The sequence below is a fragment of the Myotis lucifugus genome, unplaced genomic scaffold, assembly GCF_000147115.1.
Source record: "Myotis lucifugus unplaced genomic scaffold, Myoluc2.0 scaffold_462, whole genome shotgun sequence".
NCBI classification, from domain to species: domain Eukaryota; kingdom Metazoa; phylum Chordata; class Mammalia; order Chiroptera; family Vespertilionidae; genus Myotis; species Myotis lucifugus.
Window position 1 is genome coordinate 54,194 of NW_005871510.1, and position 15,257 is coordinate 69,450.

At 39.3% G+C, this 15,257-nt stretch overlaps 1 protein-coding gene across 1 annotated transcript in view; it reads right to left on the reverse strand.

The window, feature by feature from the left end:
* Positions 1–1,681: 1,681 nt before the first annotated feature.
* The window catches only part of LOC102425199 (zinc finger protein 564-like), a 16,735-nt gene continuing 3,159 nt past the window's right edge, over positions 1,682–15,257 (reverse strand). Inside the window, exons 2-4 of the mRNA XM_006103076.3 lie at positions 4,072–4,198; positions 3,775–3,835; positions 1,682–3,408 (exon numbers count right to left, since the gene is read on the reverse strand). Of these exons, the coding sequence (XP_006103138.1) occupies positions 2,463–3,408; positions 3,775–3,835; positions 4,072–4,198 (1,134 nt within the window). The 3' untranslated portion in view covers positions 1,682–2,462. The remainder of the gene's footprint in view (positions 3,409–3,774; positions 3,836–4,071; positions 4,199–15,257) is intronic.

The window sequence follows — 15,257 nt, forward strand, 5'->3', positions numbered from 1 at the left end:
TCAATGTTATTATCATGTTAATTAACTGTTTACTATCCTATACCCACCTATGTAAAAGAAATATGCTTCTTTTTATCTCATCCCACTGGCCACTAGGAAAATCCAAATACCAAACTGTCCTTTTCCATGGGCCTTCAACATAGAACAAGTAAAACATTTTAAATAAATTTAACCTAACTATATCTAAAAAAATACACTTCAATTCACCCATGGATCTAACAGACTTCAAAATCAAGAGAAAATATTTTTAGAATATATTTATTTAGCCTTGGCCGGTGGCTAGGTTGGCTGGAGCATTGTACTGTACACCAAAAGGATGCAGGTTTCATTCCTGGTCAGGGCACATACCAAGGTTGCGGGTTTGATCCCCTATCAGGTTGCATATGGGAGGCAACCAATTGGTGTTTCTCACAACGATGTTTCTATCTATCTCCCTTTCTGTCTCTAAAAATCAATAAAAACATTCTCAGATGTGGATTGAAATAAATAAATAGCCAATGCTCTAAAAAAAGAATTATCAAATTTATTGGGGGACATTAATAAAATTATACAGCTCTGAAATACACATTTCTACAATATATCATCTGTATATTGTATTTTGTGTTTACCACCCCAAGTCAAGTCTCCTTCTATCACCATTTATCCCTCATTTACCCTCTTCTACCTCCCCCACCCCCCTTCCTTCTGGCAATCACCATACTGTTTTCTGTGTTCATGAGTCTTTTTTTTCTTTGCTTACTCCCTTCACCCTTCTCATCCAGCCCTCAACAACTTCGTCTCCAACACCCATCAGTGTGCTCTCTATACCCATGAGTCTGTCTCCATCCACTCTGTTAGTTTATATTGTTCATTAGATTCCACATATAAGTGAAATCATATGATATTTGTCTTTCTCTGACTGGCTTATTTCACTTATAATACTCTCAAGGTCCATCCGTGCTGTCACAAAGAATAAGATTTCCTTCTTTTTTATGGCTGAGTAATATTCCATTGTATAAATGTACCACAGCTTTTTTTAAATTGAATTTATTGGGATGACAGTGGTTAACAAAATTATATAGGTTTCAGGTACACTATTCTACATATATTATCTACATATTGAATTGTGTGCTTACCACTCCTAAAAAATATTTTTTATTTAAAAGTTTAAATTAAGATATTTTTTAAAAACATTATATCATTCAATCTTATGTATTATTGTTTAAAAAAACCTCATTATCTCATGTGATACATTTCTGAAAGTAATTAGTAGAAATCCACGGTCTAATGACGCACTATAAAAAGAGGTTCAATAAACATAATATATTTGCACCATTATTTATAACTTATGTTGAAAGTTTTCTGGCACATTATACATAAACTAGTGGCCCAGGGCACGAAATCTATGCACATTAAAAGGGAATTAGAGGAAATACTTTAATATTGCTATTTGCCCTTTCTCTATAATACAAGTGTCAGAGATGAAAGAAAATTAGTAAAATGTATATGAAAATCTCCCTCCTGTCAGAGTCTGGGGCACACCACAGGACCCAGAGTCAAGTCCCTGCCCACCCACACACGCCCTGAAATTGCGCGAGACCCAAACCTGGACGGCCCCACCCCCGTCAAGCCCCGCCAGGCGGGGGGCGCAGCCTCAGGTTCCCCATCAAGCCCCACTGGGCAGGGGGCACAGCCTCAGATTCCCCCAGCATGATGGCGCGACGACCATTTCCATATTAGCTCTTTATTATATAGGATTAATTTGCATCAAGCTTTCTCATGTTAACACGTTTATTTTTGTGCGGGAGTTTTCACATGTAAGAATGTGGATCAATTCAAGTCTTTCCCATACTGTATACATTCAAGAATATTAATCTAGTGAGTCCTTTCATGCTTTTGATAGAATCTATTATAACTGAAGCGTTTCCCAAATTCTGCACATTTCTATAATTTTTCTTCAGTGTGCACTGTCATGTGTCTTCAAAAGTTTGTGTGATCTCAATAAAGGCTTTCTACCTTTCTTATATTCACAGGGTTTCTCTCTAGTATGAGCTCTTTCAGGTCTTTGTAACAAACTGGGATCTCTGTAGACTTTTCCACATTGTTTTCATTCACAGGGTCTCTCTCCAGTATGAGCTCTTTGGTGTCTTTGTAAGGAACTGGGATCTGTGTAGGCTTTATCGCATTGCATATATTCACAGGGTTTCTCTCCAGTACGAGTCCTTTTGTGTCTTGATAAGAAACTTTGATATCTGTAGGCTATGCCACACTCTTTATATTCAAAGCATTTCTTTCCAGGGTGAGTTGTCTCCTGTCTTCAGATATAACCAAGACACTTCAACGCTTCACTACGTATTTTACATTTATGGGCTTCCCTGTGGTTGAATGCTTCCATGAGTTTTTTGGGAACAGTGCTACCTATAGACTGCCACACTGTTTACATTCATAGGGTTTCTCTCCAGTGTGAGCACTTTCCTGGGCTTTTAAGGAACGGTGATGCTTGTCGGCTTTACTACATTTTTACATTCATAGAGTTTCTCTCCAGCATGTACTTTTTTATGTTTTGGAAGTGAACTGGAATAAGTGAATGCTTTGCTACATATTTTACACTTATAGGGTTTCTCTCCAGTGTGAGTTCTTCCATGTATTCGAAGATCACCGAGATACCTAAATGCTATGCTACATATTTTACATTCATAGGGTTTCTCTCCAGTGTGACTTCTTTCATGTCTTCGAAGTTCACTTGGATACCAAAATGCTGTGCTACAAATTTTACATTTATGCGATTTCTCTGCAGTGTGAGAACTTTTGTGTCTCTTTAAGGACCTGTAAGATATGTAGGCTTTACCACATTTCTTACATTCATAGGGCTTCTCTCCAGTATGAACTCTTTCATGTATTTGAAAAGACCAGTGGTCTCTGTAGACTTTAGCACATATTTTACATTCATAAGGTTTCTCTCCAGTGTGAGTTCTTCCATGTCTTCGAAGATTACTGAGATAACTAAATGCTATACTGCATATTTTACATTCATAGGGTTTCTCTCCAGTGTGCGTTATTCTGTGTACTTTAACATTTCTGGAAGACCTGAAGACTTTACCACATATTTTACATTCATAAGGATTTCCTCCATTGTGGGTTCTTTCATGTTTTTCCAACCAGTTTAGATAACTAAAGGCTTTATCACATTCTTTACATTTATATGGCTTCTTTGCATCTTTTTGAAATTCATATGTTTTTTGTCCAGTGTGACATCTGTAGTGCTTACTAAGCAATGACTGAAATACAAAGACTTTTCCACATACTCTGCATTCGTGTTGTTTCACTCTGGTGGTTTTTTTGTTCAGACTGAGATTTGAAATAAGGCTGAAGTTTTCTCCATAATGACTAACCTCTTTACTTTCACAGAATTTCTCTACCATTGGATTTCTGTAAAAAATGAGAAGCACATTATTAATGATTTCTTTACTCATGATATTTATTATGATTTATAGGTAAAGCATAGGTATTCTGCCTTGTCTGAAAATAAATTGTGTAATACTTTCCAAGAAAACTTCACCCTTGCAATCATCAAACTGTGATATTCATATATAGAATTTATTAATACTGTTTTTAAGTGAATATTTTGCAAATACTGAGCATGTATATTACATCGAAGAGAGTATTTTTAAAATTTTTTCTAAGAAGAAATACATATGAAGCAGGGTTTATTTGTTTTGTTTGCTATTTTTAAAATTTCATAACACACTAGAATTCTCCCATAAGACACTGCTTTCTATTGTGAGTGTGTCTCACCTTAATTTTCTCCTCTGGTTTTTGTACTGATCTTCAATGTCATGTTCTTCCCATCTTTTACCTAAAATGCAGACCCAGAAAAATGTTTCCAAAGAACTAAAATGATTTTTAAAAATTATTAATTATTATCATAGAGTTTCTCTCCAGCATTACATTCTAGATTCATGATGAGCTGTGCTCATGCCTAGATTATTTACCGCCATCATCCATCTCTACATTACAGATCTTAGAACAATACTGGTGAGCAAGAAACACTTGTCCTCTAATTGACAAATGAAGGAATTTCATCATTCTTACCTATGGAGGCCAGGTTCCTGAAGGTTTCCCTCATCACATCTCTGTAGAGTTTCTTCTGTGAAGGATCCAGTAAAGACCACTCCTCCAGAGTGAACTTCACAGCCACATCCTCAAAGGCCACTGAGTCCTAAAACACCCCAAATACAGGTAGAGTAGGATATGTGAAACTGATAGCACTGGACATCTAGACTCCATTTATAGGAAGGTAACGTATGATTCTCTCATCTACAAACATCTCATCTATGACTTGATCATCAGAAATGTAGTCTCTGTTCATACCACTTTGAACACCTGGAAATTACTTACACATTCTTACTGTAGTTACAATGCATCTTATTTTTCTGTAACAACAGGGTCTTGACCATGTTGGGTAATAACAGGAATGCCATACAGATGAAATATATATTATCATTTTAAGAATTAAAATTTGCAAAAATAATTATTTCATCTGTTTTATTATTACCCACTATTCACAGCAATCCACAAAGCAGAGGGTTAAATCTGCATGGAGTTTTAATTAATAAAACATAGTGAAAAATTGAAAGCTTTTCCTCCTGTTAGCATCACCAAACATGAGAGTCCAGGAGGCCTGTGAAAATTACTTCCAACAAAGCAAGCTGACCATGTCGTTCTCTAGTCCTTTACCCTAATCAGGGGCAGCTGGCTCAGTGTAAATATGCTTGTGAAGAAGCACTGTTGTAATTTGTGTAGTATTTATCACAGACTCAGTGCTTCCTTCTCTCTATTCAGTTTAATGGGGCTGGAGAGTTATTTGGAGCTTAAAGGTCAGACACAAGAAGGAGGCCTAACAAGTTACTCCATAAATCTCTGTACATGTGAGCTCAGGTTGCTTCCAACCAAATTTTAATTGGCCGGGCGAGCTCTTCCCAGTCAAACCCTAACAGGGCACCCTGGGCCTCACTGCCCTTGAGGAACAGGTTCAGAGCTGCAGATTCAAGGGAGTTCATTGAGGTCCATATGGTCTGATGGTGAATTTGGCCATGATTACAGAACACATCAAAGATTCAACACTACTTCCTTCTAAGAACACATGATTTCTGTTCTCCAATTTCAGGAGGAAAATCTTCCTGACAAGTCACTCTAGAGCAGTGGTTCTCAACCTTCCTAATGCCGCGACCCTTTAATACAGTTCCTCATGTTGTGGTGACCCCCAATGTCATTGATACAAATTGAACATAATTAAAGCATAGTGATTAATCACAAAAACAATATGTCATTATAAATGTGTTTTCCGATGGTCTTAGGCGACCCCTGTGAAAGGGTCATTCAACCCCCAAAGGGGTCGCAACCCACAGGTTGAGAACCGCTGCTCTAGAGGCTGCTCTGCCACATTCTGATGTGACACTTATGGAACTTCAGAGCTGCCAGTCTCAATCTCATCAAAAAGAAAAAAACAGCAACACGTGAAATAAACAACTCTTCTTAGACTCAGCAGACCTGTGAGGTTACAGGGAAAATGGTATCTCCAGTGTCAGGAAAGAGAACAGATGGTATCTTGAGATACGCCCCAAATATTCTGTTCTTAACAAGGCCTGAACTAAAAAAATCCATTTCACAGGAGTCTAATGCAAAGACAATAGAAAACAAAAATGACAGAACACAATATCCATAAAAATTAAAACAACCTTCCTTAACATGAGGATTAAAATACCTGAAAAAAGGAAAGACTGAAAAAAAACACCAATTGAAGTAATAATCACCAAACTTTTCTAAAATTAATGACAGATGACACACTGTAGATCCAGAAAGCTCTAAATCACGAAACATGAAAAATACCAAAAATGCGGGAAACCATAAAAATACTAAAGGAATCCAAAGTCAACAAAATCTCAGACATATGCCGAAGCAATTTCTTCACCGATAAAGCTCCCAGGGCATTGGAAACTAAAGAGAAAATAAACAAATGGGACTACATCAGCGGTTCTCAACCTGTGGGTCGCGACCCCTTTGGGGGTCGAACGACCCTTTCACAGGGGTCGCCTAAGACCATCGGAAAACACATATATAATGACATATTGTTTTTGTGATTAATCACTATGCTTTAATTATGTTCAATTTGTAACAATGAAATTGGGGGTCACCACAACATGAGGAACTGTATTAAAGGGTCGCGGCATTAGGAAGGTTGAGAACCACTGGATTACATCAAAATAAATAGCTTCTGCACAGCAAAAGAAACCATCAACAAAACAACAAGAAAGCCCACTGCATGGGAGAACAGATTTGCCAATGTTATCACTGATAAGGGTTTAATCTCCAACATTTATAGGGAACTCATACAACTCAACAAAAGGAAGATAAACAATCCAATCAAAAAATGGGCAAAGGACCTAAATAGACACTTTTCAAAAGAGAACATCAGAAAGCCAAGAGACATATAAAAACATGCTCAAAGTCACTAATCATCCAAGAGATGCAAATCAAAACAACAATGAGGTACCATCTCACACCTGTCAGAATGGCTATCATCAACAAATCAACAAACGACAAGTGCTGGAGAGGATTCGGAGAAAAGGGAACACTCGTGCACTGCTGGTGGGAATGCATACTGGTGCAGCCACTATGGAAGACTGTATGGAGTTTCCTCAAAAAGTTAAAAATGTAATTCCCATTTGACCCAGTGATCCCACTTCTAGGAATATATCCCAAGAAACCAGAAACACCAATCAGAAAGGATATATGCATCCCTATGTTCATAGCAGCACAATTTACCATAGCTAAGATCTGGAAACAGCCTAAGTGCCCATCAACAGATGAATGGATTAGAAAACGGTGGTACATCTACACAATGGAATACTATGCTGCTTTAAAAAAGAAGGAATTCTTACCATTTGCAACAGCATGGATGGAACTGGAGAGCATTATGCTAAGTGAAATAAGCCAGTCAATGAAAGAAAAATACCACATGATCTCACTCATTTATGGATGATAAAGACCATTATAAACTGATGAACAAAAATAGATACAGAGGCAGAGCAGCATCGAACAGACTGTCAAACTACAGAGGGAAGACCAGGGAGGATTGGAGGGTTAGGGGGGGGAGACGGGTAAGAGATCAACCAAAGGACTTGTATGCATGCATATAAGCATAACCAATGGACACAAGACACTGGGGGTTAGGGGAGGCCAGGGGAAGGTCAAGGGGTAAAAAAAGGAGATATATGTACTACTCTTTGTAATATTTTAAGCAATAAAACAAAATTTTAAAAAAATACCAAAAATGCATGCAAAAGTGTATTGTTTTCAAATTAGACAAAAATCAAAGAAAAAGAGAACATATTGAAAGAGGCCAGAGGGTAAAACACACCTTAGATAAAGAAAAACAAAGATAAATTAAATTCAACTTGTTTTCAGAAACTATGCAAGAAAGACCAGATTGTAATAAAATATCAAACATTTTTAAATAAAAAAATAACATCTGTAAAATTCTGTATCAAGGAAAATAATATTTCATAAAAAAATAAATAAGGACTTTCTAAGACAAAAATTGAGGGAATTTGCCCTACCCAGTTTGGCTCCGTGGATAGAGTGTCAGCCTGAAGACCCAAGGATCCTGGGTTTGATTCTGGTAAAGCGCACGTACCTAAGTTGCCAGCTCCTCCCCAGCCCGGGCCCTGGTCGGGGTTCGTGCAGTAGGCAACCAATTGATGTGTTTCTCTCACGTCGATATTTCTCTCTGTCTTTCCCTCTTTCTTCCACTCGCTCTAAAAAATCAATGGAAAACATCATCGGGTGAGGATTAAAAAACACAAAAATTGAGGGAATTTGTCATTAGTACAGCTACTTTAAATTAAATGTTCAAAAGTTCATCAGAAAGAATATAAGTAATGAAGATGTAGGGTTAGAAAAGGAAGAAATTAAGGTAATTTTTTTCGTGTCATATAACACATGATGCTTTGTTTAAAAAATATTAGCAATAATGTGTTTGGTACTATAAGCTTATGGGTAATGAAAATAAATGACAATGTGACAAGGGACACTGACGGGAGAACTGGGAATACTGTGGTAGGAGATACTTGCACAAGCAGTGAAGTGGTACAGTGTGATTCGACAGATATAGGTTAGTTGCAAATATGTACTCAAAGCTCAAGGGAAACCACTAAAAGAGTACCTTTTTTTTAACTGTGTGACTGATATGCTGAGAGAGGGGGAAAAAAAACAATTAAGTAAAATCCTCAGTTAAAGCCAAAGAAGGTAGAAAAATGTTGAAAACAAAAGGTAACAAAGAACAAAAGCAACAAATAGAAAACAGTAAAAGATCTGGTAAATATTAATCCAAATGCACCAGTAGCCACTTTTAATCATCAATGGTCTCAATACAATTGAACAATACAGAAATATCAGATTTTAAACCACACTGTCATGTTGTCCATAAGAAACACACTTTAAATATGAAGACACAGATGGATGAAAGGTAAAGGAAGAGAGAAAATGCCAACAGAAATCAATGGACAGATGTATGAATTATAGATAATAAAGATTTCAAACCAAGGAAAACTCAGAGATAAAGAGGAACATTACATAATATCTCCAAGAGGGCATAGCAATCTTTTAGGTTTGTATGCATAACAACACAAGTCAAACTACATACATAAGGTAAGAGCTGATAGAATGTGGAGAAATACATGAGTCCACAACTGTGGCTGGAGCATTCAACAACCCCTTATCATCCTATATAATAAAGAGCTAATATGCAAATTGTCATCATGCCCTCACGCCATCACGCCTTAATGGCTCAGACACTCAACACTGGGGAGAGAGATATGGGGACCAGCCAGGCACAAATGAGCTCAAGAGAGAGGAATGGGGACCAGCCAGGCTGCGACCCCGGAGAGGGACAAGCCGCCAGCCCCGTGGTCCCAAGCGCCAGCGGCTGGGTCTGCACCTGCGGCCCAGGAGAGGGACAAGCCGCCCGCTCCATGGTCCCGAGTGCCAGAGGCTGCATCTGCACCTGCGGCCCAGGAAAGGGACAAGCCACCCGCCCTGTGGTCCCAGGCGCCAGTGCCTGTGGCTGCAGCCCAAGAGAGGAACAAGCCGCCCCACCCCGTGGTCCCAAGCGCCAGCGGCTGTGTCTGCACCTGTGGCCTGGGAGAGGGACATGCTGCCCGTCCTGCAGTCCCCTGCGGCTGCGGCTGCGGCTGCGGCTGCAGCTGCGGCTGGTCTCGGCGAAGTCAGCCCGGGTCCTGGGTGCCTGCAGCCAGCCAGAGGGAGGGAAGCCCGGGTCCCAGGTGCCTGTGACCTGCCGCAGGAGGGAATCCTGGGTCCTGGGTATGGGGCAAGGCAGAGGTGGTTAGGGGCAATCAGGCCAGCAGGGGAGCAGTTAGGGGCGATCAGTCCAGTAGGGGAGCAGTTAGGGGCGATCAGGCAGGCAGAGGTGGTTAGTGGTGATCAAGCAGGCAGGCAGAGGGGTTAGGGGCGATCAGGCAGGCATGCAGGCAAGCAGTTAGGAGCCAGCGGTCCCGGATTGCGAGAGGCAGTCGGACATCCCCCGAGGGGTCCCGGATTGGAGAGGGTGCAGGCCGGGCTGAGGGACCCCCCTCCCCATGCACGAATTTCGTGCACCAGACTTCTAGTTAATTATAAATTCCAGTAGGGAGAAAATCAGGAAAGACAGAGTGGAACAGAGCAGCACTATGAAATAACCGGATTTAGTTTTAACCTATGGAATACTTCATGCAACAACAGCAGAATACACATTCACCAAGACAGAACACATCCTGAGACATAGAGCATACCTTACACATTTCAAAGAACTAAAATCATACAAAATATGCTTAGACCACACAGTAATTAGTGTAGAAATCTATAATAGAAAGATAGTTAGAAAATCCCCAATATATGGAGATTCAACAACACACTTCTAAATAATAAACAAGATCAAAAGAGAAGTCAAGAAAATTTATAATTATTTTTAATTTTAATTAAATTTTTAAAATTTTATTTTAGAGAAAGGAAGGGAGGGACAGAAGGAGGTAAAGAGAGAGAGAGAGAAACATCAATTGGGTGGGGGATGGTGGGCATTGAGGGGGTAAGGACACATATGTAATACCTTAATCAATAAACAAAATAAATTAAAAATAAAATGGTTAAAAAGACAAAAAAAAAACATCAATTGGGGCATAGGTAAACATCTATACTCACAGCCTCCAACAACCACATCAAAATTATAAATAAATACAGAATAATCATCATTCAGAACCACCTAAAAGCTGGCTGAATGGAAATCCTACAACTAGAGAAGTAAAGAAGAAAACACATTGAGACTGGTGGGGGGGGGGGGGTGGAGGCGCAGAACCAGCTGGTATGCTGTTTTTTATAATCAGGAGGTAGATAGTCTCTGCAGAGGCCACCCGTGAGGAGCAAGGGGTCCCAGCCCCACACCAGACCCCCAGCCCAGAGTTCCAGAACTGAAGAGAAGTCCTTGTAACTGTGAACTGTAAAAACCAGCGGCATTGTGGCTGCTGGAGACCCAGGTGTTCCATTTAAAGGGCTAGCGCATGAACTTATTACTCAGACTCCCAGCACCAGGTGGCTTTGGGGGACCCAGATACATACGTGGAGAAACTAGATTGTCTGGCCTGGGGGCAGCTTTATCCCAGACAGGGGTGATTGCAAGGATCATTGTTCCTGTGCTGGAACTTCCCCTGTCGCAGGGCTGACTGGCAGCCATATTTGCGTCTCCATCAGCATGGAGAACACTGTTTGCTCCACCCTGGGGATTCCTTGAGACCCCACCCCATCCAACTTGCAGCTCCACCCAAGCTGTTTGCAGCACCTGTTCCATATGAATGGCCTGTCCTGCCTCAGGCTTCAGACGTTACTAAAATCTCTCAAACAAGATACAGCTGGTAACAGCATGCCCCAAACCTATTAATAAAAGGCCCAAGACCAAGCACTAGCACCAGCCTGCCTTGCTTCACAGCTGGGCCTCGTCTAGACACCTCCAAGCCCAGTACAAATAGCAAGTAGCAGCCGTCTACAGATCCCACTGTATCTCCTGCCAGGTGGCCCCAGGTGGCCCCAGATGGTGGCTGACTTTGCACTTCCCTGGAGGCCCTAGAGCCAGTGCACCTGGTGGACAGCTTCAAACCATAGCAGATTACAACTCTACACATGCACAAGCAACCTACTCAAGAGGCAAACTCAATAAGCACCAAAACCCCAATGAAGCAAGTCCTGCTCCATAGAGGTGTTTCCTCCCACTGTAGTTGCAGCTGGTCCTCACAGCCTGGAAGTCAACTCCTCCCAGTGACGCCAACAGCAATGAAGGCTCAACTACAAGACTATGCACACAGCCCACACAGGGGTACACCTAGAGTGTTCAGCTCAGGTGAGTGGGGTGGCTGAGCCACTGGGCCCTACAGGACACCTAATATATAAGGCCACTCTACCAATTCCTAGGAGACATAGCAGTTCTACCTAATACACAGAAAGAAAGAGATGCAGCCAAAATTTGGAGACAAAGAAATATGTCACAAATGAAAGAAATGGAAGCAAGCAAACTACTGGATACAGAGTTCAAAACCATGGTTATAAGGTTACTCACAGATCTTCATGATACTTTCAAGGATCTTAGTGAGAATGCCAAAGACATAAAAAATGACCAGTCAGAAATTAAGCATACACTAACTGAAATAAATAATAATTTACATAGATTCAACAGTAGAGGATTCCAAGAATCAAATCAACAATTTGGAGTATGAGGAAGCAAAAAACACCCAATCAGAAGAGAAAAAAAAAAAGAATCCAAAAATATGAAGATAGTGTAAGGAGCCTCTGGGACAACTTCAAGCATACCAACATTTGCATTATGGAGTGCCAGAAGAAGAGAGAGCGCAAGATATTAAAAACCTATCTGAAGAAATAATGACAGAACACTTCCCCTACCTGTGAAAGAAATAGACTTACAAGTCCAGAAAGTGCAGAGAGTTCCAAACAAGAGGAACCCAAAGAGGCCGATACCAAGACACACCATAATTAAAATATCAAGGGTTAAGACAAAGAAAGAATCTTAAAAGCAGCCAAGAGAAAAGCAGTTAGTTACCTACAAGAGAGTGCCCACAAGACTGTCAGCTGATTTCTCAACAGAAACTTGCAGGCCAGAAGGGAGTGGCAAGAAATATTCAAAGAGGTGAATAGTAAGGACCTACAACCAAAGTTACTCAACCCAGCAAAGCTCTCATTTAGAATTCAGGGTCAGATAAATAGCTTTACAAACAAGAAAAAGCTAAAGGAGTTCATCACCATCAAACCAGTATTACATGAAATGTTGAAGGGTATTCTTTAAGAAGAGGAGGAAGTGGAAGAGGAAGAATAAGAGATAAAAATATGAACAATAAAATGGCAACAAATACGTATCTATCAACAAATCTAAAAATCAAAATAAATGAACAAGAAATCTAATGAACAAAATAAACTGTTGAATAAAATGGAACCGGAGGCACGGAAGCATGAACAGACTGACGAATCTCAGAGTGAAGGGGGAGGGGGCCAGGAAGAGATTAACCAAAGATCTTACTGTGTCTATGGACACAGACAGTAGAGTGGTGAAGGGGCAGGTGGGAACCTGGTGGAGGGGGCAATGCGGGAGAAAAAAGGGGGACATCCGTAATACTCTCAACAATAAAGATTTTGGGGGGGAAAAAAACAAAACATTAATTGGTTCCTCCAGCACACACCCCAACTGGAGATCAAACCCAAAACCTGGGTGTGTGTACTGACCAGGAATCGAACCTGCTGCCTTTTGGTGTATGGATGATGCTCCAAAGGAGCCACACTGGCCAGGCAATTAAAAATTATTTTTAACTAAGTAAAAATAAAAACACAACCTATACAATTTTGTGAGATACAGCAAAGTGTGCTTACAGTGAAATTTATGCAATTGAACAAATATATTAAAAACTGAAAGATCTGTAACCAATACTGTAAGCATCTACTTCAGGAAACAATAAAAAAAATGAGCTAATTAGACCCAATGTAAGCAGAATAAAAGAATATGTGAAAAAGTAATGGAGAAAAAAAAATTTAAAGCTGCTTCTTTGATGAGATTAGTAAAATTGATAAACATGTAGACTAGATAACTAAGAAAAGTGGGAAGACAGAAATTATTAATGTCAGAAAGTAAAGAAGGGGAAACTAAAAATTTTTTTAAAAAAGGATTTGAGCCCTAGCTGGTTTGGCTCAGTGGATAGAGTGTTGGCTTGTGACTGAGGGTCCTGGGTTTGATTCCAGTTATGGGCACATGCTCGACCCCCATTGGGGGGCATGCAAGAAACAGTTGATCAGTGATTCTCATCATTGATGTTTCTATCTCTCTCTTCCTCACCCTTTCCAAAGTCAATAAAAATATATTTTTTAAAGGATTTGATAAAATTGAATATTTGCTTGTGATAACCAACTAGCAACAGAAGGAAACTTCCACTTTTTGAGATAGAACATATTCAAAACCTGTAGCTAAATTAATCACATTTCTTCCTTATGACATGATTGTCTATGTGAAACACCAGAAAGAGCCAACAACAACAGAGAGAACTCCTGGAATTAATAAAAGAGTAACCCACACAAATATACTCAACTGATCTTTGACAAAACAGGCAAGACAATTCAATGGGGGAAAAAAGTATTTTAACAAATAATGCTGGAAATCATGAGTATCTACATATAAATGCACATACAGAAAATGAATGTAGACACAGGCCTTACACCTTTAACAAAAATTCATTCAAAACACATCACAGATCTATATGTAAAATGCAAAGGTAATAAACTTCTACAAGATAACACAAGAAAATCTAGGTACAAATAAATCAACAATGTGGTGTCACTCACTGCACTCTTATTAAATGGCTCAAATTCTAAATACTCAAACACCATATACTGGTGGAGATGTAAAGCTGGAAATAATCCTAATTCATTGCTGGTGGGAATGGAATTGGACATGTCTACAGTGGAGACAGGAACTTTCTTTTAAATACTTTTAAAATATTACAATTTCTTGTAATACTTGTACTACAATTAGTAAGATCCAGCAATCACACTCCTTGTTATAGACCTAACCAATTGAAACCTAATGTTCACACAAAAACCTATACATATTTGTAGACACTTTGTTCATGATTGGCAGAAGTTAGAGTTCAGCAAGATGTCCTTCAAGAGACAAACAGACAACTGGTAAGTCCATGCAATGAAATGGGGTATTAAGCCATGAAAACACACGGAAAAACTCAAAAGTACTTTGCTAAGTGAAAAAAGCCAATCTCACAAGGCTACACACTGTATAAATTCTAAGTATATGACAATCAGGGACACACACACAAAAACATGAGCCAATAAAAAGGCCTCTGGGTTTAAAGGATTTAGGGGTTGAAGGAAGAAATGATCGACTAGGTGGAACACAGATTTCTGGTAAATAAAACTACAGTATATGATATAAAAATTATGAACACACATTATTTTACATTTGCTCAAAACCATAGATCCCATAACAACAAGAGCTAATGGTAATGTAAATTATGCATTTTAATGCATGAATATTGATTAAGCAATTATAACAACTGTACCACAGTAATTCAACATGGGAAAAATAGTGCAAACTCTATGGTTGCACAGGGCTGATGTGGGAACTCTCTGTACTCTGATCAATTTTTCAGTAAACCTAAAACAGCTTTAAAAAACTGCCCTAACCGGTTTGGCTCAATGGACAGAGCGTCGGCCTGCGGACTCAAGGGTCCCAGGTTCGATTCCGGTCAAGGGCATGTACCTTGGTTGCGGGCACATACCCAGTGGGGGGTGTGCAGGAGGCAGCTGATCGATGTTTCTCTCTCATCGATGTTTCTAACTCTCTATCCCTCTCCCTTCCTCTCTGCAAAAAATCAATAAAATATATTTTAAAAAATTAAATAAAAAACAAAAAACTGATGTTCTAGTATATCAAAAACTAAGAAAAGATGAAGACAGACTCATTACAATTCATCCCTGATAATTACCTGTTAACACTAACTTAAAATTTTTCCACCTTCCCATGCATCATTTATTTTAAATAGAGAAATTTATACATACCACATTTACCTATGATCAATTATTATTATTAACAAAATACTGCTTTTTAAATTTAACTTAATATTTTCAATATAACAAACCACTTCAAGATTTAAACACTAAATTAT